Here is a 26,143-nt window from a genome sequence, read left to right on the forward strand (position 1 = left end):
TGGAGTGTGGGAGGAAACCAGAGTACCCAGAGGAAACCCACACAGGCACAGGGAGAACATGCAAACTCCAGGCAGGTAGTGTCGTGGTTGGGATTCGAACCAGCGCCCCCTCTTACTGCTAGGCGAAAGTGCTATCCACTACACCACTGTGCGTATACTGCTGCAAACACTGAAGGTAATATCAGAACCCTAGTATAAATATGCATTAAAAAATAGTGCTGCGCTGTAATCAAATAAATAATATGATAAAATAATGCAAATGTGCAAAATAAAGTGACCAAGTGCAAAATGCCAAATACTAATAGATAGAGGCAATGCCTAACCGATCAACAATAGGTAACCTCAATCGTTGATAAAGGCAGCAGGTATACAGTACGGAAAGGTGTCACATACTGTCCTAATACTTTTCATATGCGAAACAATAATAATATCAAAACATCACAAAAGTCCATGTAAATACTGTAAAATGCAAAATCCTCTTCTTATACAATGTGCACAAGTGAAATAAAGTGCTGATATATCCGTGGTAGTCTTTTTATATAAAGTGCAAGGTAAAGAGTGACTGTATATCTTCAGTATCAAGCGATCATATAAAGTGCTGGTGACCGCTCTCTTGAATGGAGTGAAAATAACTAGTGACTTCCTGTCTTCGGTGCAATGTAGTATATGGGTGTCCCCTTACCTTACTGCTGTAAGGTAACAGCATATAAGTATAGCTTTATGGGTGACCAGTGTATTTCCTGTGGATCTAGATGCCTGGCAGCCTCCCAGTCTGGCGTCTCCGGATCTGCTGATGTATGTCTATGTCTGCAATCAGAAGCCCCCTTTTTGCCAAATACGGCTCGTCTGCTGCCACTTCCAGTGGAAGTAGCGAGGAGACGTTGCTGGAAGTGGCAGCAGACGAGCCGTATTTGGCAAAAAGGGGGCTTCTGATTGCAGACATAGAAATACATCAGCTGATCTAGTGACGCCAGCCTGGGAGCCATTCTTTTCTTCCGGGGGGGGGGGGGGGAACGCAGTCACTGGCAACAATCACATGTAAAATCCTGCAGGCAGGTAGTACCCAAGTTGATCAATCAAATTGGGGACATTCAGCCTGCCCATACATGGTTTGAATCTTGGCCGGTGCCTGCTGAACCTGCTGAGATTCCAACTGTCTATGGCCGGCTTTAGTCAGACTGCAGAGGGGCTGCTCTCAGAGCAGGTGGAGAGCAAAATTGCATGGCGGGGGCCAGCGAGGCGGGGCCCAAGAAAATGTTTGGCCAGGGTCCAATCAGTATTAAAGATGGTCCTGATGCATAGGCCTTCACCTACCTTTCACCATCACAGATTGGATGAGGCTGAGTAGAGTGAATTCTGGCTAGCTGGACCAACTGTGCCACATAATAATAATTTTGCAGGTCTGGAGTCCCCAACCTACCTTTCCTTTTGGGAGTGAATAAAGTACGCTTTTTCACCCTAGGCGCTTATCCCCCCCAGATAAAGGATACAAGTCTTGTCTGAAATACTAGCAACTGAGCGAACCGATGCCACTGGCAGCGCACAAAATAAATACAATATTTTTGGGAGGATATCCTTCCAAATCCTTTAATAAAACTATTTTAAATATGAATCTGTCCCTTGAGAATGGTAAATTAAATGACAAAGTAATATCATTTACAAACAATACATATTAAACAGTTTGTAAACTTTGGTTTGAAGTAAACCAGATTAGGAAATATTTGACACACTGCAAGCAGCTTTCTTGAACCTGTAGGACATCCTTCAACTCTAGTATATGAGTGCTGAATACACATCCTAAAGTAGACCTGAACTTATTGATTTATTAAAGGCAAATATACTGTGCACTTTGCAAGTGCAATTGCTCCAGAGCTTAGTAAACAAGGCAAAGCTTCTCTTTGTAAAGTATACCCAATCACATGCAAGGAACATAAAAAAAAACAGCATTTTTGCTTGCATATGATTGGATGATGAAGGTTAGCATCAGAGTTTCCCCTTATTTACTAAAATCTAGAGCAACTGCACTTGCAAAGTGCACAGTCTATTTGCCTTTAGTTAATCAACCCCTAAGTAAATATTTGCTTTTTTACAGGGTTAGCAAGTACCCTGAAAATTCTATCTTGTGTGTTGAATAGATTTGCAAAATAGCAGTGCACCTCTTGACATGTGACTGTGCCTAGAGTGAAATTTGGTTATGTCACATTTGTGCTGTTCATTGTTATGCTGAGGGCTTGCTGCAGGGGCGGCGCCAGGTGGGTGCTTGGGTGTGCTGAAGCCCCCCAAAAATTTTTCAAGCACCCTCATAGCACCCCCAAAAATTCCACTGAGGTATTGGCATAAAATTCACACTGTTTTTTTTAAAATAATATTGTACCTGCTATGAATCTTGTCTGCTACTTGGCTGGGGACTCTTTTTGAAGAGGAGGGATACAGCCGCATAAGCCGCTGATGTTTAGTTAGTCCCGGCTGAGAGGGGGGCGGATTGATTCAGAATGCTGTGTAGAGGTGCTACCTTTTAAAAGCCTCTGTGTCACATGGTGTCTCTGCATCTGGCGCGAGAAAGATGAAAGAAGAGGGGTGGAGCAGAGAGAGAGCCCAAAAGCAATGAAGGTATGATGACTGCTGAGCTGCTGGCTGTTTTCTAGATAGACCGCTGGGGAAGGAGCAGAGCTGCTGTAGGCAGAGAGCTGAGTGAGTCGGCAGTGCTCCTCATCTGACAGGAGAAGGGGGTTTCCTGTTATGCAGGCAGGCTGTGGTCCGAGGAGGAATTAGGATGGTTGATTGCTGAGCCTGGGGAGCCTGTCCATCCCTCTGTCCATCCCTCTGTCCATCCCACTGTCCATCCCACTGTCCATCCCACTGTCCATCCCACTGTCCATCCCACTGTCCATCCCACTGTCCATCCCTCTGTCCATCCCTCTGTCCATCCCCCTGTCCGTCCCCCTGTCCATCCCACTGTCTGTCCCCTCTGTCCATCCCTCTGTCCATCCCTCTGTCCATCCCCCTGTCCATCCATCTGTCCCCCTGTCCATCCCACGGTCCCCCTGTCCATCCCACGGTCCCCCTGTCCATCCCACGGTCCCCCTGTCCATCCCTCGGTCCCCCTGTCCATCTCTCGGTCCCCCTGTCCATCCCACGGTCCCCCTGTCCATCCCACTGTCCCCCTGTCCATCCCACTGTCTTCATGTCCGTCCCACTGTCTTCATGTCCGTCCCACTGTCCCTCTGTCCGTCCCTCTGTCCCCCTGTCCGTCCTTCTGTCCATCCCTCGGTCCCCCTGTCCATCCCTCGGTCCCCCTGTCCATCCCGCTGTCCCCCTGTCCATCCCGCTGTCCCCCTGTCCATCCCGCTGTCCCCCTGTCCATCCCGCTGTCCCCCTGTCCATCCCGCTGTCCCCCTGTCCATCCCGCTGTCCCCTTGTCCATCCCGCTGTCCCCCTGTCCATCCCGCTGTCCCCTTGTCCATCCCACTGTCCCCCATGTCCATCCCACTGTCCCCCATGACCATCCCACTGTCCCCCATGACCATCCCACTGTCCCCCATGACCACTCGACTGTCCCCCATGTCCACTCGACTGTCCCCCATGTCCACCCGACTGTCCCCCATGTCCACCCGACTGTCCCCCTTGTCCACCCGACTGTCCCCCTGTCCATCCCACGGTCCCCCTGTCCATCCCACGGTTCCCCTGTCCATCCCACGGTTCCCCTGTCCATCCCACGGTCCCCCGTTACACTCACAGCACACTCCTGAATAGGAGGTGGCTACAGCGTCCATGGATAGATTCATGCAATGCATGAATCTATCCATAGTACACGGGGGGGGGCGGCGCCCGAGCGCCCCTAATGGACGCACCGCCACTGGAGCCCAGGTTGGCAACCCGTGGACCACGATCTACCAGTCGATCGCATCCAGGTGACTGGTAGGTCCTGGGCTTGCCGACTTTCTGTCACTGATTGTGGATAAAGGCTGCAGCCGGCCACAGAACTGGAGAAGCAGGGCTGGAGGTTGCAGATGGTCGTGGGGACATCAAGCCTGCCTCATGAGCCAATTCCTTGTCCATAGGTTAGGTGGAGTGATACCAATAGCACACCGCCTCTCATTCTTGGTAGCGGAATCCACAACAGCTGGAAGTGCTGCAAGAAGTTAAGGTCAGTGGGCATAATAGGGCACAGTAAAAGCTATGTGGGCACAATAGCAGCTATATACTGTAGGCACAATAGCATAAAGATGCTATTGAGCCCATATAGATGCACAATACCAGCTATATGGGCACAACATGGCATGTGTACACCTTTGGCTGCTGCCTCTGCAGCTAAAGGCGGTAGGGATTGTAGAAGGTAAAAGTGTGACTCAACCACAGGGTTTTATCAACCCCAATCTCATGTATAAAGAAGCCCTAAGGGTACCACAGCCAAATGCAGCTAAGGGCTGTTTTTACAAGTGGAACAGGCACCACTGTTCCTCTAAAAAGTGATCTAAGAATGTTTGACAGGTTGTGAAAAGGCTGATTTAAAGCTATAACTGCTATGCATGCAATTGCAGTTTGAAAGTACAACCATTGTAGGTGTAAACCAGGCGGTAAAGAAGTAATATATCGCCTCCTCACCACCTGCCAAACACCTCTGAAAAGCAAAATGCGCGTGAATCAGTTTTCAAAGGAGCTTGCTCCAAGTTTCTGTGCAATTCAGTGTGGTGCGATTTTGCAGCCTATTATTTGAATGGCTGCAAATCGCACCAGACTGCACAAAAAATAGTGCATGCACTACTTTTCAAAAATGCACTGTGCCAAATAACATGATGCTGCACTACCTTACCTTAACCTCTGGTGAGTTTTCACCCAGTGGGTGATGGTGCACGGAAGTAGCTGCTAATAGCTTGCAGAGGATTCAATATGCTTGTAGACAATTCTAATGAACTTTGTTGATGTGAAATTCTAATAGGGGTCACTTGTGTTGTACATTGCACTTTATATGCATGCACAGATTACACTTTTATTGTTTTTAGCACATATTTAATTTATATATTTATTGATACTTTTAATGCTTTTACTACTTTCTTTGAATTATTGTGGCATATATTGAGGTGATTACCTTTAGGACATTTTGTAGTTTTTTTTGGGTATGGGACAACGTGCCCAACTGCATGGCCTGTTATCAATGTGTAGCTGAGTTTTTAGATGGTTCTCTGGCTTCTTTGTGGCTGTTGAATTTTAATACCTACCTACTACCCACTGACTTGAGGTTATTGCTGGCCCTGACATATGCTGGGGGGTATAATTGTCGGCCTCAATTGAGCTTATTTTACTTCACAATCTTCACAAACTTTGAAAGATGGCACACTACAAGCTATAGATTGGGAAGAATCACTGACATTTGGCCACACTCAATTTAGCCACACACACCCTTATCAAAGGGTTTGATAAAGTCACGTGGTGTGACGCAACGCGTCAGGGTAGGAGGAGCCAGGTGCCGACGCTTCCAGGGGACGGCCGTACCCGGAAGCTTGTATTGTCTCTGCGGTTTACTTCTGCTGACAGTTCCATTTTATACATGTAAGTTACTATGTTTTTACAATAAACGTTATTGAAATTACTGCACTATGGAAGTATCTCCTTCTTCATTTTGGGGTCGGTGAGAGTGTTGGTGATTAGTTAGTGAAAATCTGACCCACGCACATCCGTTGTGAGGAAGGGGACGGCTGCTGGATCATCATCCCTCACGGCTAAACATTTACTATCTGCCTGACTTGGCCCAATGGGGGCCGCTGCTTAAGGTGAGAGGCTGGGGGAAACACCTGTGTGCTGCACCAGTTTTGTCAAGTGAATGAATCCAGCACAAAGTCACGTTACTGGCACTGGATTATTAACCATTTGGTTGGACATTTTAAAAATACACTGCATGAAGCATTACTACTTTTGGACTTGATCACAGATTATGTCACAGTTTTTCAGATTTTAAGAAGTAATTTTCAGGCGGAAGAGGTGCTATATATAGATTATTGGAGTGCAGTTCGGAATCTGATTTTTTATATATGCACAGCTCAGCACTACCATCACTTTTTTGCATTTGATCACTTTTGTTCACACATGTGATATTGAGTTGCACTTTATATTTATTATTGCATGTTATTTATTCATCAGCATTATTCATTTATGTATTTTGTAATTTTATTTTTACGGATCAAGGTGAGGGAAATCTAGCACTATTTATGACACAGCTTGAGGAACCTTTGTTGAATTCCCACTAGTATCACTTAATAATTTTGGCCACATTTTTTATACTTAGTTTGATTGAGGAACCCATTATTTATTAGGATGATTTAATGTGAGGATTATGGCATTTATTATTTTGGCTGATTTAGCTGCCCCCTAATGAGAGAAGATATTATTGGTTGTTGTGCATCAAGGAAACATTGAGATTTCTTCAGAGAGGTATGATGATTGGCTAATTTAGACTAGCGCCACATATTTCTATCTTATTTGAAATATACAGTATCTCACAAAAGTGAGTACACCCCTCACATTTTTGTAAATATTTTATTATATCTTTTCATGTGACAACACTGAAGAAGTAGCACTTTTCTACAATGTAAAGTAGTGAGTGTACAGCTTGTATAACAGTGTAAATTTGCTGTCCCCTCAAAATAACTCAACACACAGCCATGTCTAAACTGCTGGCAACAAAAGTGAGTACACCCCTAAGTCAAAATGTCAAAATTGAGCCCAAAGTGTCAATATTTTGTGTGGCCACCATTATTTTCCAGCACTGCCTTAACCCTCTTGAGCATGAAGTTCACCAGAGCTTCACAGGTTGCCACTGAAGTCCTCTTCCACTCTTCCATGACGACATCACGGAGCTGGTGGATGTTAGAGAGCTTGCATCCCTCCACCTTCCGTTTGAGGATGCCCCACAGATGCTAAATAGGGTTTAGGTCTAGAGACATGCTTGACCAGTCCATCACCTTTACCCTCAGCTTCTATAGCAAGGCAATGGTCATCTTGGAGGTTTGTTTGGGGTCATTATCGTGTTGGAATACTGCCCTGCGACCCAGTTTCCGAAGGGAGGTGATCATACTCTGCTTCCTTATGTCACAGTACATGTTGGCATTCATGGCTCCCTCAATTAACTGAAGCTCCCCAGTGCTGGCAGCACTCATGCAGCCCCAGACCATGACACTCCCACCACCATGCTTGACTGTAGGCAAGACACACTTGTCTTTGTACTAATCGCCTGGTTGCCGCCACACACGCTTGACACCATCTGAACCAAATAAGTTTATCTTGGTCTCATCAGACCACAGGACTTATTTCCAGTAAACCATTTCCTTAGTCTGCTTGTGTTGCAAACTGTTTGCGGGCTTTCTTGTGCATCATCTTTAGAAGAGGCTTCCTTCTGGGACGACAGCCATGCAGACCAATTTGATGCAGTGTGCGGCGTATAGTCTGAGCACTGACAGGTTGACCCCCCGCCTATTTAATCCCTGCAGCAATGCTGGCAGCACTCATAAGTCTATTTCCCCAAGACAACCTCTGGATATGATGCTGAGCACGTGCACTCAACTTCTTAGGTTGACCATGGCGAGGCCTGTTCTGAGTGGAGCCTGTTCTGTTAAACCGCTGTATGGTCCTGGCCACCGTGCTGCAGCTCTGTTTCAGAGTCTTTGCAATCTTCTTATAGCCTAGGCCATCTTTAAGTAGAGCAACAATTCTTTTTTTCAAATCCTCAGAGTTTTTTGCCATGAGTTGCCATGTTGAACTTCCAGTGACCAGTATGAGAGAGTGAGAGCGATCACACCAAATTTAACACACCTGCTCCCCATTCACACCTGAAACCTTGTACCACTAACGAGTCACATGACACCGGGGAGGGAAAATGGCTAATTGGGCCCAATTTGGACATTTTCACTTAAGGGTGTACTTACTTTTTTTTGCCAGCGGTTTAGACATTAATGGCTGTGTGTTGAGTTATTTTGAGGGGACAGCAAATTTACACTGTTATACAAGCTGTACACTGACTACGTTACATTGTAGTAAAGTGTAATTTCTTCAGTGATGTCACATAAAAAGAAATAATAAAATATTTACAGAAATGTTAGGGGTGTACTCACTTTTGTGAGATACTGTATTACTTGACCCAATACTATGCCTCAGTACAGAATGCTGTTGATTAAAGTAAACATTTTGTTTTAAACAGGTATGAACCAAGAATTAAATAACACTCATATACGACGCAAAAGGGCAATACTGGACCTTGCTGCTATGATTAGATGTAGCACTGGACGCTCCTCTCTGGCATATGTTGGTTATGGATGTTACTGTGGAATAGGAGGAAAAGGATCACCAAAGGACAAAGCAGATTGGTATATCCATTTACACATATCCTGTTTCTGAACAATATGTCAAAGCTTTTGCTGGACAATGTTGGATATTAAGCTGTGCATTTAAATGCAAGTTATTTAATGTATTCTGTATCTTTTTATATACATAGTGCTTTTATATTGCAATACACAAATGCAACATACTGTATTTTGGATGGAAATTGTATTTTTTTATGTAAATAATGAATAGCAGTGAGGGGTCAATCCACCCAAAGCAAGCAGCTACAGTATGTTTATGGTAGATAATAGCAATATGAATCAGCTAGCACTGTGTTACATCTCTTGGTATCTGTCTGTGCCTCTAAACTGGAAGGAATTGGTTGAGAGTGCTGCTGGATCTAAAGAACAGTGGAAGTCCTGATGGTAGAGGATTGCAGGCTTTCCAAGTGTTGGTATGATAATTAGGCTACTCCTGAACCACAATTATCCTTTATGCCTTGAAAAACCATGTGTGAAAACTTGGAATGCAGAGGAAAATAGGACACCAAGAAAAATGAATCGATGTAGTGAAATTGTCATCTTTTATTAAAAATTTGTAGCCAATGTGATTTAAGAGTTACAAATTCCTCCTTCTTCAGGGTTAGATGTGTACGACATAGCTGCATTATTTGTCTCAGTTCGTTTTTTATGTTGCAATAATCTAAAGCCTGATTAAATCTTTAGTTTAAATAAACAAAATAAATTGCAACAGTTTAACAACAAAAAAAAAAAAATTGCAGGCTATTCAAAACAAAAAGGTGTGCAAAGTTTACCATTGGGTTTCTTTAAAAAGCAGCAACATCCTGGGTTAAAAAGCCTCTCCCATGCCAGCAGGTATAAAGTGGGTCCCTGTTCTTTCTAAGGAAGCAGTGGTCTCATTGCAGAGGTATTAAAAGCCCTATACTGAGTTAGACCTTTATTATATAATAATGGATTACGGATTTACAGGTATATAGTGCCAACAGTTTGTGTGGCACCTTACAAAGGTGCCAGAGCACTTATAATACAATCCAATACAAGGGGATTAGGTTGGCCTTGTTCTTCGTAGAGCAGTAAGTGACTATATACACTAAATTACTAAAAGTATTGGGGTGCCTGCCTTTACACACACATGAACTTTAATGGCGTCTTAGTCCGTAGGGTTCAATATTGAGTTGGCCTACCCTTTGCAGCTATAACAGCTTCAACTCTTCTGGGAAGGCTGTCCAAGGTCTAGGAGTGTGTCAATGGGAATGTTTGACCATTCTTCCTGAAGCACATTTGTGAGGTCAGGCACTGATGTTGGATGAGAAGGCCTGGCTCGCAGTCTCCGCTCTAATTCATCCCAAAGGTGTTCTGTCAGGTTGAGGTCAGGACTCTGTGCAAGCCAGCCAAGTTCCTCCACCCCAGACTCGCTCATCCATGTCTTTATGGGTTTTCTTTGTGCACTGGTCCAAATCATATGGTGAAGGGGGGATTATAGTGTTGACCCCTTAGTTCCAGTGAAGAGAACGCTTAAAGCGGAGGTTTGCTGAAAAAAAAATATTAAAAGCCAGCAGCTACAAATACTGCAGCTGCTGACTTTTAATATATGGACACTTACCTGTCCAGGGAGCCCGCGGTGTCGGCAGCCAAAGCCGATCCATCCTTCGGCTCTCGGCTGCTGCCGCCGCCATCCTCGGTAAGGGAATTAGGAAGTGAAGCCGTGCGGCTTCACTTCCTGGTTCCCTACTGTGCATGCGCGAGTCGCGCTGCGCGTCCTCACAGGTCCCTGCTGGACGGGGTAGGCGGCGGAAGTGGCGTAGGTCACCGCAATCACCGCGGTGAACTATGCCAGGAAGTGGGAGCAAATACCTGTATTAGACATCCAAAAAGTGGAAGTTCCATTTTTGGGTGGAACTCCACTTTAAGGCGTCAGCATACCAAGAAATTTTGGAGAATTTCATGCTCCCAACTTGCAACTTGCAGGGAACAGTTTGGAGATGGCCCCTTCCTGTTTCAACATGACTGTGCACCAGTGCACAAAGCAAGGTCCACAAAGACATGGATGAGCAAGTTTGGATTAAAAAGGAACTTGATTGGCATGCACAGAGTCCTGACCTCAACCCGATATAATACCTTTGGGATGAATTAGAGCGGAGACTGTAAGCCAGGTCTTCTCGTCCAACATCAGTGTCTGACCTCACAATTGCACTTCTGGAAGAATGGTCAAACATTCCCATAGACATACTTCCAAACCTGACTGCTTGAAAAATAGGATTTTTGACTTACCGTAAAATTGGTTTCTCTGAGTTCATTGACAGACACAGCGCTCCATTATTCAGAACCATAGGGTTATATCGCCCCCTACAGGTGTAGGACAGAAAAAAGAATTGGCTACGCCTATGGGTAGTCCTAGGTGATATACACCCCCCTCTCTGCTATAGGCCTTCAGTTTAATAACAAGCAGTGTCAGAAACATTCAAACTCCTTAGAAGGGTGGGTGCTGTGTCTGTCAATGAACTCAGAGAAATGGATTTTACGGTAAGTCAAAAATCCTATCTTCTCATTCGTTCATTGACAGACACAGCGCTCCATTATTCAGAACCATAGGGACTTCCCAAAAGCAATGCCAAACATGAGGGGTGGGACAACAAAAATCCCAGGGGGGCTAACACAAGAGCCATCCAGGTAACAGGAGCTCAACACAGAAACCAACTGGAGCCCAACCTGAATAATACCCCTTCAAGAGGGAATAGACCCTCTAAACAGCAGCCTGCAACACCTTGCGGCCAAAAGAAGCATCCTCAGATGCCAGCACATCCACGTTGTAGAATATTGTGAAAGTGTACACCGACAACCAAGTGGCCGCCTTGCAAACCAGTGCAGCTGACGCCTGATGATGGAAGGCCCAAGAAGCAACTAGCAGCCAATTAGAATGCGCCGTAACTGGGAAAGGAGGAACCCAACACCTGACAGAATAGACCACAGTAAGTTTGATCTCCGAAACGGCCCTGTGACTGCCAAATACACCTGAATCGCCTAAACACAGCCAGGGCATGTAAGGTAAATCCCTTAGGACATTTTGACCTTGGACACAGGGAAGGCAATACAACATCCTTAGTCAAAGGGAATCAGAGGAGGGAACCACAGACAAGGGCGAAGAACCACTTCATCTTTGTGGATCACCAGGTAAGAAGTATGACATGGTAACGCCTACAGTTCCGACACTCTGCGAGCAGAGGTGATAGCAACCAAAAAAAGCCACCTTCTGGGACAGAACAAGCAGAGGAACCTCCTGTAGAAACAAACGCACCAAGAGTAGATCCCACGGCGGTAGAAGCAACCGCATCGGTGGAGGCAGATGTCGAACCCCTTGATTAAGAGGACGCACCAGGGAGTGCGACACCAGGGGACGCCGAAGAAACCCGCCAAGGCCGACACCTGGCCCTTGATGGTACTCAAGGCCAAGTCCTGCGCAACCCCCCCCCCTGTGAAGGAAGGTCGAAATCTGTGCCACCGAGAAAGAACGAGGGTAAATGGCAAGCGCCTCACACCAGGATATGTATGCTATCCATGTCCGGTGGTAAATCTTCCCAGCCTCCTAGCCTTCAGCAGCATCGGAACTTCAGCACCTGGCTCATAACAGCCAGGCCTTCAAAAAAACAGCGACTGAAACAGGATGGAAGATTGGCCCTTGGGACAGTAGAACCTTCTTGAGAGTGTCAGGGCTGGGCTCAGCCCTTACTTCTCGGAGCTGGCCGCTCAGATGTCGGCTAATTGCCAGCTCCTTTCTCTCCACAGTGACGCAGCTGTTGAAGATCTGCTCGTCAGTCCTGGCTACTTAAAGCCATCCAGCTCACTTCATCTCTGCCTTTGGTCACATCTCAGAGACTTCTCCTGCGTTCCTGTTGAAGACTTGCTCAGCTGACATCCCTTCTGGCTCCTGATCCTGCTTGCTGTACTACTACGCTGAACTCTGGCTCTCTGACATTGGCTGACTACCCGATCTGGTTACTGAACTCTGGCTATGTATTGACTACGCTTTACCTTTTTATTATTATTAAACAAGTGTGATAAACTGTACTTCTGTCTTGGTCTAAATCATGGTTTCTGACAGTAGGCGAAGGCCATGAATTCAGAAGATGCAGTCAGTCCACTTGTTGGTAATATTTTTTCCAGATTGAATGACCAGGATCACCGCATGGATCAGTTTGCCTTGGCGTTACAAATGCTCCTGAGTCGCGCGGCTCACCTGGAATCTTCCACTATGGCTGCCCTGGTACAACCTGTGTTGCAGGCTGTCCCTGCTGCTCCAGTCTCTGTGCAGGCACCCGCCTCGAGTATTACCTCTATAAGAGGCATGTCTAGTTCCTCTCCGCTTCCCCAGCGATTTAGGGGCGATCCAGTTCAATGCAGAGGGTTTCTCAACCAGATTGAGAGATATAGTTTGAGATGCTGCCCCAGGCGTTTCCCATGGACAGAAGCAAAGTAGGTTTCGTGATATCTTTGCTTTCTGAGAGAGCCTTGGCCTTAGCAAACCCTCTATGGGAGACGCAAAAACCCGTGGTCCTGAGTTACCCAGAATTTGTGGCTTCCTTCAAAAGGTTATTTGACATTCCCGCACGCTCCGCTTCTGCTGCCAAGAGCCTCATGTCCATCAAAGTACAAGAACTGTTGCCGATTACGCCATTTAATTCTATTCTCTGGCAGCAGAGGGTGCTTGGAACAATAAGGCCCTCGTGGCTGCCTTCTCTCATGGTCTCTCAGATAACATCAAGGATGAGATAGCAGCCCGAGATATACCCACTGAGCTGGAGAGGTTGATCACATTTGCCATCCTCATTGACTCCAGACTCAGAGAAAGACTCTCTTTTACGGAGCACTGGCGCAAGCCTCCTGTATATTTGTCTCCGAGCTTTGCAGTCCCACCCTTGCCTCCCTCACCTCCCATGCCTCCTGGTACAGAGTTGGTCTGTGAAGATGAACCCATGCACTTGGGCTTCATGCGTCTCTCTGCAGATGAGAGAGCCCTTAGGAGAAGGGAGAGATTGTGCCTTTGTGGCCAGGCTGGTCACTTTTTGAAGTCTTGTCCTACCCATCCAGGGAACGCCGGAACCTTGAGGTCCTGTCACGGACAGACCTTAGGTGGCGTTGTTTCGTCTCTAGTCTTCACCATGAGATAATCCAATTCCAAGTTATTTCCTCACCTAAGTTTCCGCTGGTTATTGGTTATCCTTGGTTACAGAGGCACAGTCCTTCTTTTGATTGGCTCCGTGCTGAGGTTCTGTCCTGGTCGACACAGTGCAGTGAAAGATGCTTCCAGAAGGTAGCCAAGGCCCTGGGCACCTCTTCACTCTCCTCCCTGCCGGAGGAGTTCCGCGATTTTAGCAATGTCTTTGACAAAGGTCAAGCCGGTACTTTGCGCAATCATACGACCGGTGTGGAGGCAATTGACCTTCAACCTGGTGCCAGACCCCCTCGTGGCAGGGTTTACCCTTTGTCGTTCTTGGAGGATAAGGCCATGGAGGAGTTTGTTGCAGAAGCACTTTCTCGAGGTTTCATCCGCAAATCCTCGTCTCCTGCTGGTGCTGGTTTCTTTTTTGTGAAGAAGAAGAGTGGTGAACTGAGACCTTGACTCAATTATAGGGGTCTCAATCGTTGCACGATTAAGAATGCCTATCCCATTCCGTTGATTACGGAGTTATTTGATCGCCTCAAGGGAGCAACGGTTTTCACAAAGCTTGATTTGAGAGGGGCATACAATCTTGTCAGGATTAAGGAGGGTGATGAGTGGAAAACTGCTTTTAATACCAGATCAGGTCATTATGAGTATCTCCTAATGCCGTTTGGCCTTTGTAACGCTCCAGCAGTTTTCCAGGAGTTCATTAACGATGTCCTCCGAGATTTGTTGCAGTTATGTGTGGTGGTTTATCTCGACGATATCCTCATATTTTCCAAGTCCCTGGAGAGCCACCACACAGATGTCTGTCATGTGCTTCAGAGACTAAGAGAGAACAATCTCTATTGTAAATTGGAAAAGTGCGAATTCCATTGTGAACAGGTTACATTCCTGGGCTATGTCATTTCCACTGCTGGTTTTTCGATGGACCCAGAGAAACTTTCAGCGGTCCTACAGTGGCCTCAACTCGTGCGTTTACGTACACTGCAGATTTTTCTTGGCTTTTCCAACTATTATCGTTAGTTTATTCGTAACTTCTTGTCTCTGGTCAAGCCCCTGACTGATATGACCAGGAAAGACGGCAACCCACAGAGTTGGTCTCTGGAGTCCATTAAGGCCTTTGAGAGTCTCAAGGCTGCCTTTGTTTCTGCTCCTGTGTTGGCACACCCTGATCCTACGTTACCTTTTATCCTAGAAGTTGATGCTTCTGAGACTGGAGTTGGCGCCCTTCTGTCTCAACATCCTAACTCTGAGTGCGCTATGCATAAGTGTGGCTACTTTTCCAAGAAATTGTCACCGGCAGAGTGCAATTACAAGATTGGTGACAGAGAGCTGTTGGCGATCATTTTAGCCCTGAAAGAATGGAGACATCTCCTTGAAGGTACCACTGTGCCGGTTCTCATTCTTACTGACCATAAGAATCTCACATTCTTGTCTGAAGCTAAGCGCCTCTCTCCCAGAAAGGCACGATGGTCTCTTTTCTTGTCGAGTTTTAATTACATTGTCTCATTCTTAACCGGTACTAAGAATGTAAGGGCTGACGCCTTGTCACAACAATTTTCCACACTTCCAAGATGGAGTCAGTTTCGGTTCCTGTGATTCCTTCTGATCGTATTCTAGCTACGGTTCGCACCAGTCTTGCTTCTCCGTTGGGTGACAAAATTCTTGCTGCTCAGGTCGATGCTCCTCCTGAGAAACCTTGTGACCGCTGGTTTGTTCCCGAGAGTCTCCGTACTGCTGTGCTCCAGACTTACCATTCTCCCAAGGCTGCTGGCCACCCTGGGAAGAATCAACTCTTTTGGGCCATTTCCCAACAATTCTGGTGGCCTAGTCTACGTGCTGATGTAACTGCCTTCATAGCTGCCTATTCCATGTGTGCTCAGAGTAAAAGCAGTGATGATGCGCCCCGTGAACACCCGCTTGCTCAGCGGGGATCGCTCCACCGATCCCCGCTGAGCAGGAAGATGACAGGTCCGTCGCTGCACACTGTGCAGCGACGGACCTGTCAGAGCGCTGCTCTCCCCTATGGGGGATCGGATGATGATGGACCGTAGAGTCCGTCGTCACCCGATCCAAAAACGGATGGAAAAGTAGGGTTTTCCTCCGTTACACTTTTCGGATCGGAGCGGGTCGGATGTCAGCGGACGTTCATCCGCTGACATCCGCTATTCCATAGGGATACATGTATGTCCGTTTTTCATCCGAAAACGGAAGGATGAAAAATGGACATATGGATCGTCCGTGTGAAAGAGCCCTAAGACTCCACGACACCTTCCAGTGGGCCTCCTACAACCCATACCCAATGGAGAGAGGCCCTGGACCCACCTGTCTTTGGATTTCATTGTGGAGTTACCTAACTCCCAGGGCAACACAGTTATCCTTATGGTGGTTGACCGGTTCTCGAAAATGTTGCATTGTATTCCACTCAAGAAGTTGCCTACTTCTAAGGAACTGGTTTCTATTTTTGCTCGGGAGATCTTCTGCTTACATGGGCTACCCAAGGTGATTGTCTCAGACAGGGGTAGTCAGTTTGTGTCCCGGTTCTGGCGAGCCTTTGGTGCACAGTTGGGTATTCAGCTTGCTTTCTCCTCTGCGTATCACCCGCAGTCTAATGGGGCTGCAGAACGAGCCAACCAGTCCTTAGAGCAATTCCTAAGTTGCTATATTTCTGACCATCATAACAGCTGGTCAGACCTCTTACCATGGGCGTAGTTTGTTCACAATAGTGCCTTGAATTCAGCATCCCGTTTGTCCCCGTTTATGGTGAACTATGGTTTCTAACTTTCCGTGTTGCCTGCCTCATTTGTTCCGCAGAGTATTCCTGCATTAGAGGAGCATCTCTGTGGCCTTCGTTCCACTTGGGCACAAGTCCAGGAGGCTTTGCGACATGCTAACGATAGGTGCAGACTCCATGCTGACCGCAGGTGCCTGCCTGCGCCTTCCTACCAGGTTGGGGACAGAGTCTGGTTGTCGTCTCGCAACCTCCGACTTCATGTTCCTTCTTTGAAGTTCGCACCTCGGTTTATTGGGCCTTTCCGTATCCTTCACAGGATTAACTCAGTGGCTTACGTGTTGGACCTTCCTCCTAGAATGCAAATCTCTAATGTGTTTCATATCTCCTTATTGAAACCTTTGGTCTGCAACCGCTTTACCACCTCGATGCCACGTCCTCACCCTATACAGGTTGAGAACCATGAGGAGTATGAAGTACAATCCATTGTTGACTCCCGTAGGTTCCGTGGGCACATACAGTACCTGGTGCATTGGAAGGGGTACGGTCCGGAGGAACGCTCTTGGGTCTCATCCTTGGACGCACATGCCCCTGTCCTCCTCCGTGATTTCCATAGACATTTTTCCCTCAAGCCCGGTGGTCCTCCAAGGGAGAGGGGTCGTTCAGGAGGGGGTACTGTCAGGGCTGGGCTCAGCCCTTCCTTCTCTGAGCTGGAGCGCTCAGCTGTTGGCTAATTACTGGCTCCTTTCTCTCCACAGTGACTCAGCTGTTGATGATCTGCTTGTCAGTCCTGGCTACTTAAAGCCGTCCAGCTCACTTCATCTCTGCCTTCGGTCACATCTCAGAGACTTCTCCTGCGTTCCTGTTGAAGACTTGCTCGGCTGACGTACCTTCTGGTTCCTGATCCTGCTTGCTGTACTACTACGTTGATCTCTGGCTCTCTGACATTGGCATTGGCTGACTACCCCTTCTGGTTACTGAACTCTGGCTATGTATTGACTACGCTTACTCTGTTTACCTTTTTATTATTATTAAACAAGTGTGATAAACTGTACTTTTGTCTCGGTCTAATTCATGGTTTCTAACAGAGAGGCAGTTGCCAAGGGACGTCAGGGACCAAGCACACCAGGTCGGTGTACCAAGACCGACAAGACCATCCGGGTCCACTAGAATGACCGGAATCCCTTTCTGCCTCGATCCTGCGCAAAAGCCACGGCAGAATCTTGAGAGGAGGAGAGGCGTAGATCCGACTATACTGGCCCCACAGGGCCACCAGAGCGTCTGCAGTGTCCACCAGAGGAGCCTGTGACCTTGCCAGAAACCACAGTACCGTTCCGTTAAGCCGGAATGCCAACAGGTCTACCTCGGGAGTGCCCCATCGGAGACATATCCGATGAAACATGTCCTGGTGAAGGGGCCACCCCGTGCACCAACACTAGCCGACTGAGGCAACCGCCTGCCATTTTTCCACTCCTAGAATGCATACGGCGGAGAGGGCCGTAACAAGGCGTTCTGCCCGCTGGAGGATGCTGGCTACTGTCAGGGCTGCTAACACACTCTTCGTTCCACCCAGGTGATTGACAGACCACTGCCATTGCATCGTCCGACTGGATCCATACCCAGAACCCCCGAAGTCAACCTCTATGATCCATACATAGTCTGATCGCTCGAAGTTCCAGGATATCGATCGGCAGTCCAGATTCCTCCAGTGTCCAAGGACCCTGAGCAGAACCCAGTCCCAGGACACCTCCCCACCTAGACAGACTGGCATTGGTGGTGACCACTGTCCAATACAAGGGGAGAAAGCATGTGCTCTGCCGATATCCCGGAGAGGAAAGTCTCCTGCCCAGGGACCCCCAGTTTTCTGGCTCAGCCGAATCTGACAGCCCAGAGACCTCGGGCACTTTACACCAGGATCTCACTTGAAAGGAGCTTTAATGGAACCGCCTTGAAGGTAGATACCATCAGGCCCAACACCCACCTGCAGGACCTCAGGGAGGCCCACCTACGAGACAACAGTAGTTGAAATGCAGCATGCAACTTCTGGAGTTTGTCCAGAGGAAGAAACACTCTGGTCAGAGATGAAACCAGAGTCAGGCTCAGATAATCCAATTTTCTGGAAGGAGCCAGAGCAGACTTCAAGTAGTATAGAAGCCAACTGAAAACTGAGGTCTGTATAGCGAGCTACGTCACCCCTCAGGGTAGCCGAGGACTCTGCTTGCAGAAGAAGATTGTCCAAGCAGCCCAGGATTGCAATCCCCCGCTGACTTAACCACGCCAACACCTTTGTGAGTACGCGAGGGGTGGAGGCGAGACCAGAAGTCAACACCTCGAGCTAAAAATGCTCTTTTCCACACAGTAAAATGGAGGAAGTGTTGGTGTTGGGCACATATTGGAGAGCGTAATCAGCATCCGTGATGTCAACAGAAGCCCGAAGGTGCTCATGATGAAAGGACGCCACCACTGTGCGGATGGACTCCATTCTGACCTTCTGTAGCCACCCAAACCGGGACAAGCACACCCTGAAGCAACGGAGCTTGCACAGCCCCAAGGAGAACTGCCAACAGCTAGTGACAGACGCCAATTGGGAGGAAAAAACCCTTTTCGGGGTTCAAGGCCAGAACAGTAGGACATAGGTGAGGGCACGCCTTCATGCTGAAGGGGCCTTGTCCATGGATCTAGGGAGCCCCGCTCTCTGCTCGCCAGACCAGGTCCATGGCGTGCCGAGAAGAAGGACCGCATCCGCTACGATGCCCTTTTCCTCATTTCAGACTGTGGAAGACATGTACACTTCCCTCCTGTAAGACTCGTAACAATGTCATCCAGGGTAGCCACAAACAGACATTGCCTTGAAATGGTAATCCAGTCAGAGCTTTTTAAGTAGCCCAGTTCGCAGACCAACACTTAAGCCCCAATACATGTATAAGCACCACTGCAGAAACAGAGCTTAGCAACCAAGGGAACTGCGCCCAAGAGGCATCGCATAGAAACTGCAGCCCCCAGACCAACTGGTCCGCCAACTCAGCGAAAGCAGAGGCAAGCTGCTCCCCCTCCAGGTATGTCAGCCGGATTCTTAAAAGCCGGAGACTCATCTACCAGAATCATGGTCGCCTTGCGCAACCTAGAGACAGGGGGATCCACTACTGGTGGAACAGTCCACTCTTTAAGGAGGGACCATACAAGGGGTACCTCACAGCGAAGCGTCCTTAGATGCACAAAGGGACGCTTTGGACACTCACAGTCTATAGGAACAAATATTCCAAAATAGGAGGGAGAAGGGAACGCTTTTGCCGTGCGAGACAGTTTATAGGTGCCAAGGGGACCAGCACCTCCACCGCAGCCACAGCTGCATCCTCCCTCTTTAAAGTTTCCCTCACAGATGTAATAAGGGAGACAACCAGCACCTTCTTGTGCACGATGCAGTTGGAACAACCTCACTAACTGACAGGACAGGGAGTGTGGCCACCAACCCCGTAAGGTGGGCCACATCCACGACGGCAGAGCCAGACATAGGATCAGTCGAGACCAATGAGGTAGGGGAGGGTGCCATTTACTAGCCTATATACCTAAGCGCCACCTGTGAAAACGCAAAGAACACAGGGGGGCGCCGACTGAGACTTCCGTCACCTTAGGCCCCGCACAGGGACGTCACTGAGGTCCCACACGGGGGACATCGCCCGAGGCCCCTTACAGGGGGCGCTGACCAAGGCTTCTCACAAAGGGCACCGGCTGAGACCCCGCACAGGGGGCACCTAGTGAAACCCCTCACAGGGGGCACTGGCTGAGACCCCGCACAGGGGGTGCCTACGGATGCCACGCACAGGGGACACCACTAGGCCCTTCACAGGGGGCACTGGCTGAGGCCCCCTCACAGGGGGCATCCACTAAAGTCTTCAAGCGGCATCCACTAAGACCCCTCACAGGGGGCGCCTACAGAGGGCCCACTTAAACAACCCCCCCCAAAAGGGGGTCGCCCTCAGAGCCCCAACAGCGCCGTCCCTCTGGAAGAAGGCGTCCGGCGTAGCCGTGCAGACTAGCAGGCCGTGATCTAGTAGGCAGCGGCCTAAATTTTCACCCACCTGCCGCAAGTGCACAGGCCCGCGGGGGGGGGGACCGGACCAGGCTAGAGCTGAGGAATTAGGGCGGATGCCCGCAACGGAAAGCGGTGACCTCCGCCGCCCGCCCATCGACCGGTCAGTAGGACACAAAAGCCATGGCCTAAATTTTCGGCCACCCGCCGCTAGTGCTCAGTAGGCAGCAAAGCTGCAGCCTAAATTAGCGGAGGGCCGCTGCACAGGGCGCGAATCTGCAGATGCCTGGTCACCCACCCATCAGGTGCCAAGGTGTACCCCCCATAGTGACAACCCTGGAGGGGGGGTGGACAGTGTCTGAAGCACCTAAGCCAGAGGCCTGGTCCTCACCCGGAGAAGGGAGGGATGTGGAGGAGAGCCCCAGAGGGACCGACCACCCCAGGGAGTACCCGCGCCCCACACCACTTCAGGGAAGGAAAGGAGGGGGCCCCTTACTTAGCGCTCCAGCGAGTGCGCGGGTAATGCTCCCAGATAGATCCTCCTCACCACCGAAGTGGGGGGCTGTGACCAGGCCAAGATCTGGTTGTATGTGATCTCGCGAGACGTTTAGCAAGCATGGCCAGCCCCCGTCCAGTGGGGCTATGTCGTGGCTGACCTAGCGCGTAGCTGCGGTCTGCTTGCGCTCACTGGCCAGACCGGGGAGACCACTTAATGTCCAATCCGTCACCCAGTCCAGCAATTGATTGTAGATCTCACAGCAAAAAATCCAAGAGAAAAAAAAGTAGTTTAAAAAGCAAAAACAAAAAATTGCCAGGACCGGAGATTATATAACAAGTATAGGCGCAAAACAAGTCAGACATCATAAACATTCTGATACAAATTTGCTTAAAAAAAAAAAAGGGAAGTAATGATAAAAATAGAGTCTGGTCAGTCCATAAAAATATCGGCTAAAAGAGTATTTAGGAATGGTGACAATGGAAAAAAAGCATCCAAAAAATGCAAACAGGGCTGCCATCATGATAGGGTAGAAACCAATTCCTCATCTGCAACAAAACACAAGTAGAGAGGCGCCTCTGAGTGCAGTATTTTAGAAATAACGCTTTTAATAATAGATGTAGATCAACTCACATTTTATAGGAATAAACAGGCATGGTATTAATAATACAGCGACGCATCCCCGAGTCCTAACCAGTGTGGATTCTTGCTGACAACTGTGAGATCTTCCGGCAGACTCGGGGATGCATTACTGTATTATTACTACTAGGGTTGTCCCGATACCGATACTAGTATCGGTACCGATACCGAGCATTTGCCCAAGTACTTGTACTCGGGCAAATGCTCCCGATCCTTCCCCCGATACCCGGAAGACAGCTGTGATCGGCGCGTGGGGGAGTTACAAGCTTCTCCCCCAGCGGCTTTCACCAGCTTTAGTGACACAGCGGTGATCGCTCACCGCTGACTGTCACTGCATCCTCCTCCGTGCCCCCTCCTTTCCTCGGTGCCTCTCCGCTGTCCCCCTCCGTTCTGCTCTCCTTATCTGTCCCCTCCGTTCTGCTCTCCTTATCTGTCCCCTCCGTTCTGCTCTCCTTATCTGTCCCCTCCGTTCTGCTCTCCTTATCTGTCCCCTCCGTTCTGCTCTCCTTATCTGTCCCCTCCGTTCTGCTCTCCTTATCTGTCCCCTCCGTTCTGCTCTACTTATCTGTCCCCCTCCGTTCTCCCCCTCCGTTCCTCAGTCCCCCTCCTCCTTCCTTTGTGTATGGATAGAGTCAGCTGACTCTGTCCATTCACAATAACTGAAACATTGTAATCTCCTGTGATTACTATGTGTCAGTTTATGAATGGAGAGAAGCTGCTGTCTTCTCTCCATTCATTCTCAGTGCAGCTGAGGCTGCAGAGAAAGGGACTGGGGAATCTCTATCCTCTGTCTCTTTCTCTGTCTCAAGGGGGAGATATCAGAGGTCTGTTAAGACCCCTGATATCTCACCAAAGCCCCCCAAAAGGGCTGATTAAAAAAAAACAAAAAAAAAACAATAAAGAATAAAAAAAATATTATTGTAAAAAATAAAAGTTGTAAATAAAAAAAAAATACACACATACCCGTTCACTCCCCCCCCCCCCCAAAAAAAAAAGCAAGCACTGTTAAAAAAAAAAAAACAAAAAAAAAAAACAAAAAACACGGTCACGTGACATTTAAAAAAAAAGTATCGGTAATCGGTATCGGCGAGTACTTGAAAGAAAGTATCGGTACTTGTACTCGGTCCTAAAAAAGTGGTATCGGGACAACCCTAATTACTACCATGCCTGTTTATTCCTATAAAATGTGAGTTGATCTACATCTATTATTAAAAGCGTTATTTCTAAAATACTGCACTCAGAGGCGCCTCTCTACTTGTGTTTTGTTTCCAGGACCAGAGATCCCTTAGGGCTCTTTCACACGGGGGATCCGTATGTCCGTTTTTCATCCTTCCGTTTTCGGATGAAAAACGGACATACATTCATCCCTATGGAGCGTCGGATGTCAGCGGTGACATGTCCGCTGACATCCGACGCCGCTCCGATCCGAAAAGTGTAACGGAGGAAAAACCTACTTTTCCATCCGTTTTCGGATCGGATCGGGTGACGACGGACACTACGGTCCGTCATCATCCGATCCCCCATAGGGGAGAGCGGCGCTCTGACAGGTCCGTAGCTGCACAGCGTGCAGCGATGGACCTGTCATCTTTCTGCTCAGCGGGGATCGGCGGAGCGATCCCCGCTGAGCCAGCGGGTGTTCACGGGGCGGATCATCACTGATCCGCCCCGTGTGAAAGAGCCCTTACTCCTGACTAGGCAGAAAAAAAAAACTTAAGGCCTATAGCAGAGAGGGGGTGTAAATCACCTAGGACTACCCATAGGCGTAGCCAAGTCTTTTTTCTGCCTAGCGTCCTACTCCTGTAACCCTATGTTTCTGAATAATGAAATGTTGTGTCTGTCAATGAATGAATGAGAAATTAGAATTGTAAACATTGGTAGCTACATATTCTCTCATTTTTACTTTACATTTCCAAACAACTTTTATATATAATGCAAAATGTGTAATTGGGAAAAATGCCAACACACAAATTATTCTTAAACAATGTTCATTCTGTCTGCCAGGTGCTGCCATAAACATGACTGTTGTTATGGAACTGCAGAGCAACATGGATGTTTGCCTAAGTTCAATATTTATGAGTGGAGTTGTACTGATGACAAATGTATCCAATGTGGTAACTATACTGCATAATTTATAGATACTTTAATTAATGTGGTGTTTCTTTATTAGATTTTTTGTGTACTATTCAAAGATCTCAGTATTAGGTTGAATACACTTTTATGGACCTTAGCATGACCATGTTTTGTGTCACATTAGGCACTCATATTTACCAATTATTAGGGCTAATTCACACTGTGTGTGGTGGCAGACATTTTACTGCATTGTAAGACGTCTGTCACTGCAAGGACCCACAGGAAACAATTGTTTCCTATGTGTCCCATTAACATTGCAACACTGCCTAGAGCTGCGCTGCAGTATGTTGCATTTTATCATAGCGTGCAGTGCCAAATCGCATGGCACTGTACAGCAGTGCAGCGCATCACACTGCTATATGTTGCTATGAATCAAGTATGCATTTTGTACAATTCCCATTCACAAAGTTTGTACAAAAAAAAAAAAAAAAAAAAAGGGAGCCATGTGATACGCTGAATCACACACTTGTGTCCAGATAGTGTGAATTCACCCTTATGCATTACACCAGTCATTTCTAACCAGGGTTCAGTGGAACCCATAAAATCATGCAGAGGTTTCTGGGGGTTCCTTGAGCTGTGGTTGGTTGAGTTCCCATTTTATGATGGCTACAGAGTTTTGGGGCCAATATCACTTGAAAGAATCAGCAGCATGGCACAAATTATCTTTTTAGCTGTCTTTAAGGGTGGCATTCTTACCGCTGACCACCAATGTAAGTTTCGTTTTTCCATTGCTACCCAGTGAATTGTTTTTATTAGGGTTTCCCCTAGACCTTATACTTATTTCAAAGGTTCCTCTGGGGTAAAAAGGTTGAGAAATTCTGCTCTACACTCTGAGTCAGCTTTTATCCAAAACGAAATATACTTCAGTGTGGAGCATCTTGAAGGAAACTTGGAAATCTTTTTGAGGTATCAGATTCATAGCCCAGATGAAGTATAGGACATTTTCTTTAATCCCTTTTATAGTCCTGTACCCTCACGTGTCATTAATTAGGCCCTGTTCACACCTGAGCGATTTTCTGCTTGAAGCTTGTAGCTCTAATACACTCAACAAACAAAATCCTATTCATTTGGGCCTTGCTCACATCTGAAAATGTTGTCATTTGTAGCAAAATGCTTGTCGCTCAAAAAAAGTACGTACATGAGCTTCTTTTAGGCAGACTAAAATAATACACATGTAAAATGCATGCAATAGGTTTTCTCTATAATATGCGTGTAAAACTCTCAAATAAAAATGCCTGAAAATCACTCTGCTCAAGTGTGAATGAGGCTTTACTGATCTTTGTTGGAAAAAAAAATACCTTTTCTCTCAGTAAAAATGCAGCTTCCTGCCCTCAGTGCTCTGTGCTGGCATAGTTGAGTAATGGTCACGCACCTCATTACAAGTGTCCTCACACAAACATGTATTACAGAAGAAGAGAGGGTGTGTGTGAGAATGAGTGCTGATGAATGTGAGCAGTGGGTCTAACTCTGGTGCCTGTTGACCTGCACAGTCATATGTAGACACTCTGGACCATTGTTGTAGCGGAAAATAAAGGTAAGACTATGAAAAAAGGTGGTTATTAGTACAATGCCCAACACCAGTTGGTCTTTAAAAAGTAATAATATATTAATATATATATCAATAATATATTGAAGTTTACCTGTCCTCAGATGTGATTGCTGAATTTGTTTTCAGCAAGTACAGAAAATACCTGTTGATCATGTCAGTGAACTAAAAGGAAAGCAAGCTATCTTCTATAAAATACCAATTCTCACCCCTGTGGAATAGAAATGGAGTGGAAGAAATGTTTGTATTCCAAAATCAGAAGAACAGCCATGTGTGACAATCACAGCTCCCTTCATAGATACAGGGGAGAAGTGAGTGTAGCCACTAGGAGAAGAATGTGTGTTATTCACAGGATTACCAAATGAAAATACATGAACCAAAGATGAAAAAAGAGATCAAATGCAGCTAACATATCTAATGATTAGCAGGCTGCAACATGTGGCATTTTTGTTTTGGGGTTCAGATAAGCTTTAAATTAAACACAGAAAAAGCTGAATTTTCACAAAAGTATAACACCTTAGGTATTTTATTACAGTTTACTTTTTGCTTCCTGAGAAAATATAGCTTTCAACAGGTAAATTGCCATTATATGCTTAGAAATTGCGATCTCACATTTAGGTAATATTTAACTTTGTAAAGTGAACAATTTTAGGAAAAAATTAGCATGAGATAAGGCTCCATGCACACTGGAGCTCAAAAACGTCTGTTTTGAACGTTGGATTGCTGGCAGGAAAACGCTGCTGTAAAAACAAGATTTTATCAGAGTTTTGCATTGCCACCAACGCACGTTTAGCAGCGCTAGCTTTCAGCCGCGTTTGTCTGCCTCTGTTTAAAATCAGTGGTTCCCTATGGGAGCCCATTGATTTGAATAGAAGTCGCACCGCAAGTCGGATCATCATGTGACTGGTATGCTGAGGATGAAGGGGAACCCCGCCAAAAAACAAACAAAAAAAAATTGCCATGAGGTTCCCCCTCAGACGATACCAGGCCCTTCGGTCTGGTATGAATTTTAAGGGAAACCCCCAAAAATCCATTCAAGCATGCAGACCAGTCGGTCAGGAAAAGGGGATGGGGACG

General features: G+C 47.2%; 1 protein-coding gene across 4 annotated transcripts in view; it reads left to right on the plus strand.

The window, feature by feature from the left end:
* The window catches only part of LOC141101772 (phospholipase A2-like), a 75,355-nt gene that overhangs the window by 34,567 nt on the left and 14,645 nt on the right, over window positions 1–26,143 (plus strand). For all 4 annotated transcript variants that reach the window (XM_073591077.1, XM_073591078.1, XM_073591079.1 and 1 more), the window contains exons 2-3: window positions 8,192–8,357; window positions 23,392–23,501. In XM_073591077.1, coding sequence (XP_073447178.1) covers window positions 8,192–8,357; window positions 23,392–23,501 — 276 coding nt within the window. The remainder of the gene's footprint in view (window positions 1–8,191; window positions 8,358–23,391; window positions 23,502–26,143) is intronic.

The sequence above is a fragment of the Aquarana catesbeiana genome, linkage group LG06, assembly GCF_042186555.1.
Source record: "Aquarana catesbeiana isolate 2022-GZ linkage group LG06, ASM4218655v1, whole genome shotgun sequence".
Taxonomy (NCBI): domain Eukaryota; kingdom Metazoa; phylum Chordata; class Amphibia; order Anura; family Ranidae; genus Aquarana; species Aquarana catesbeiana.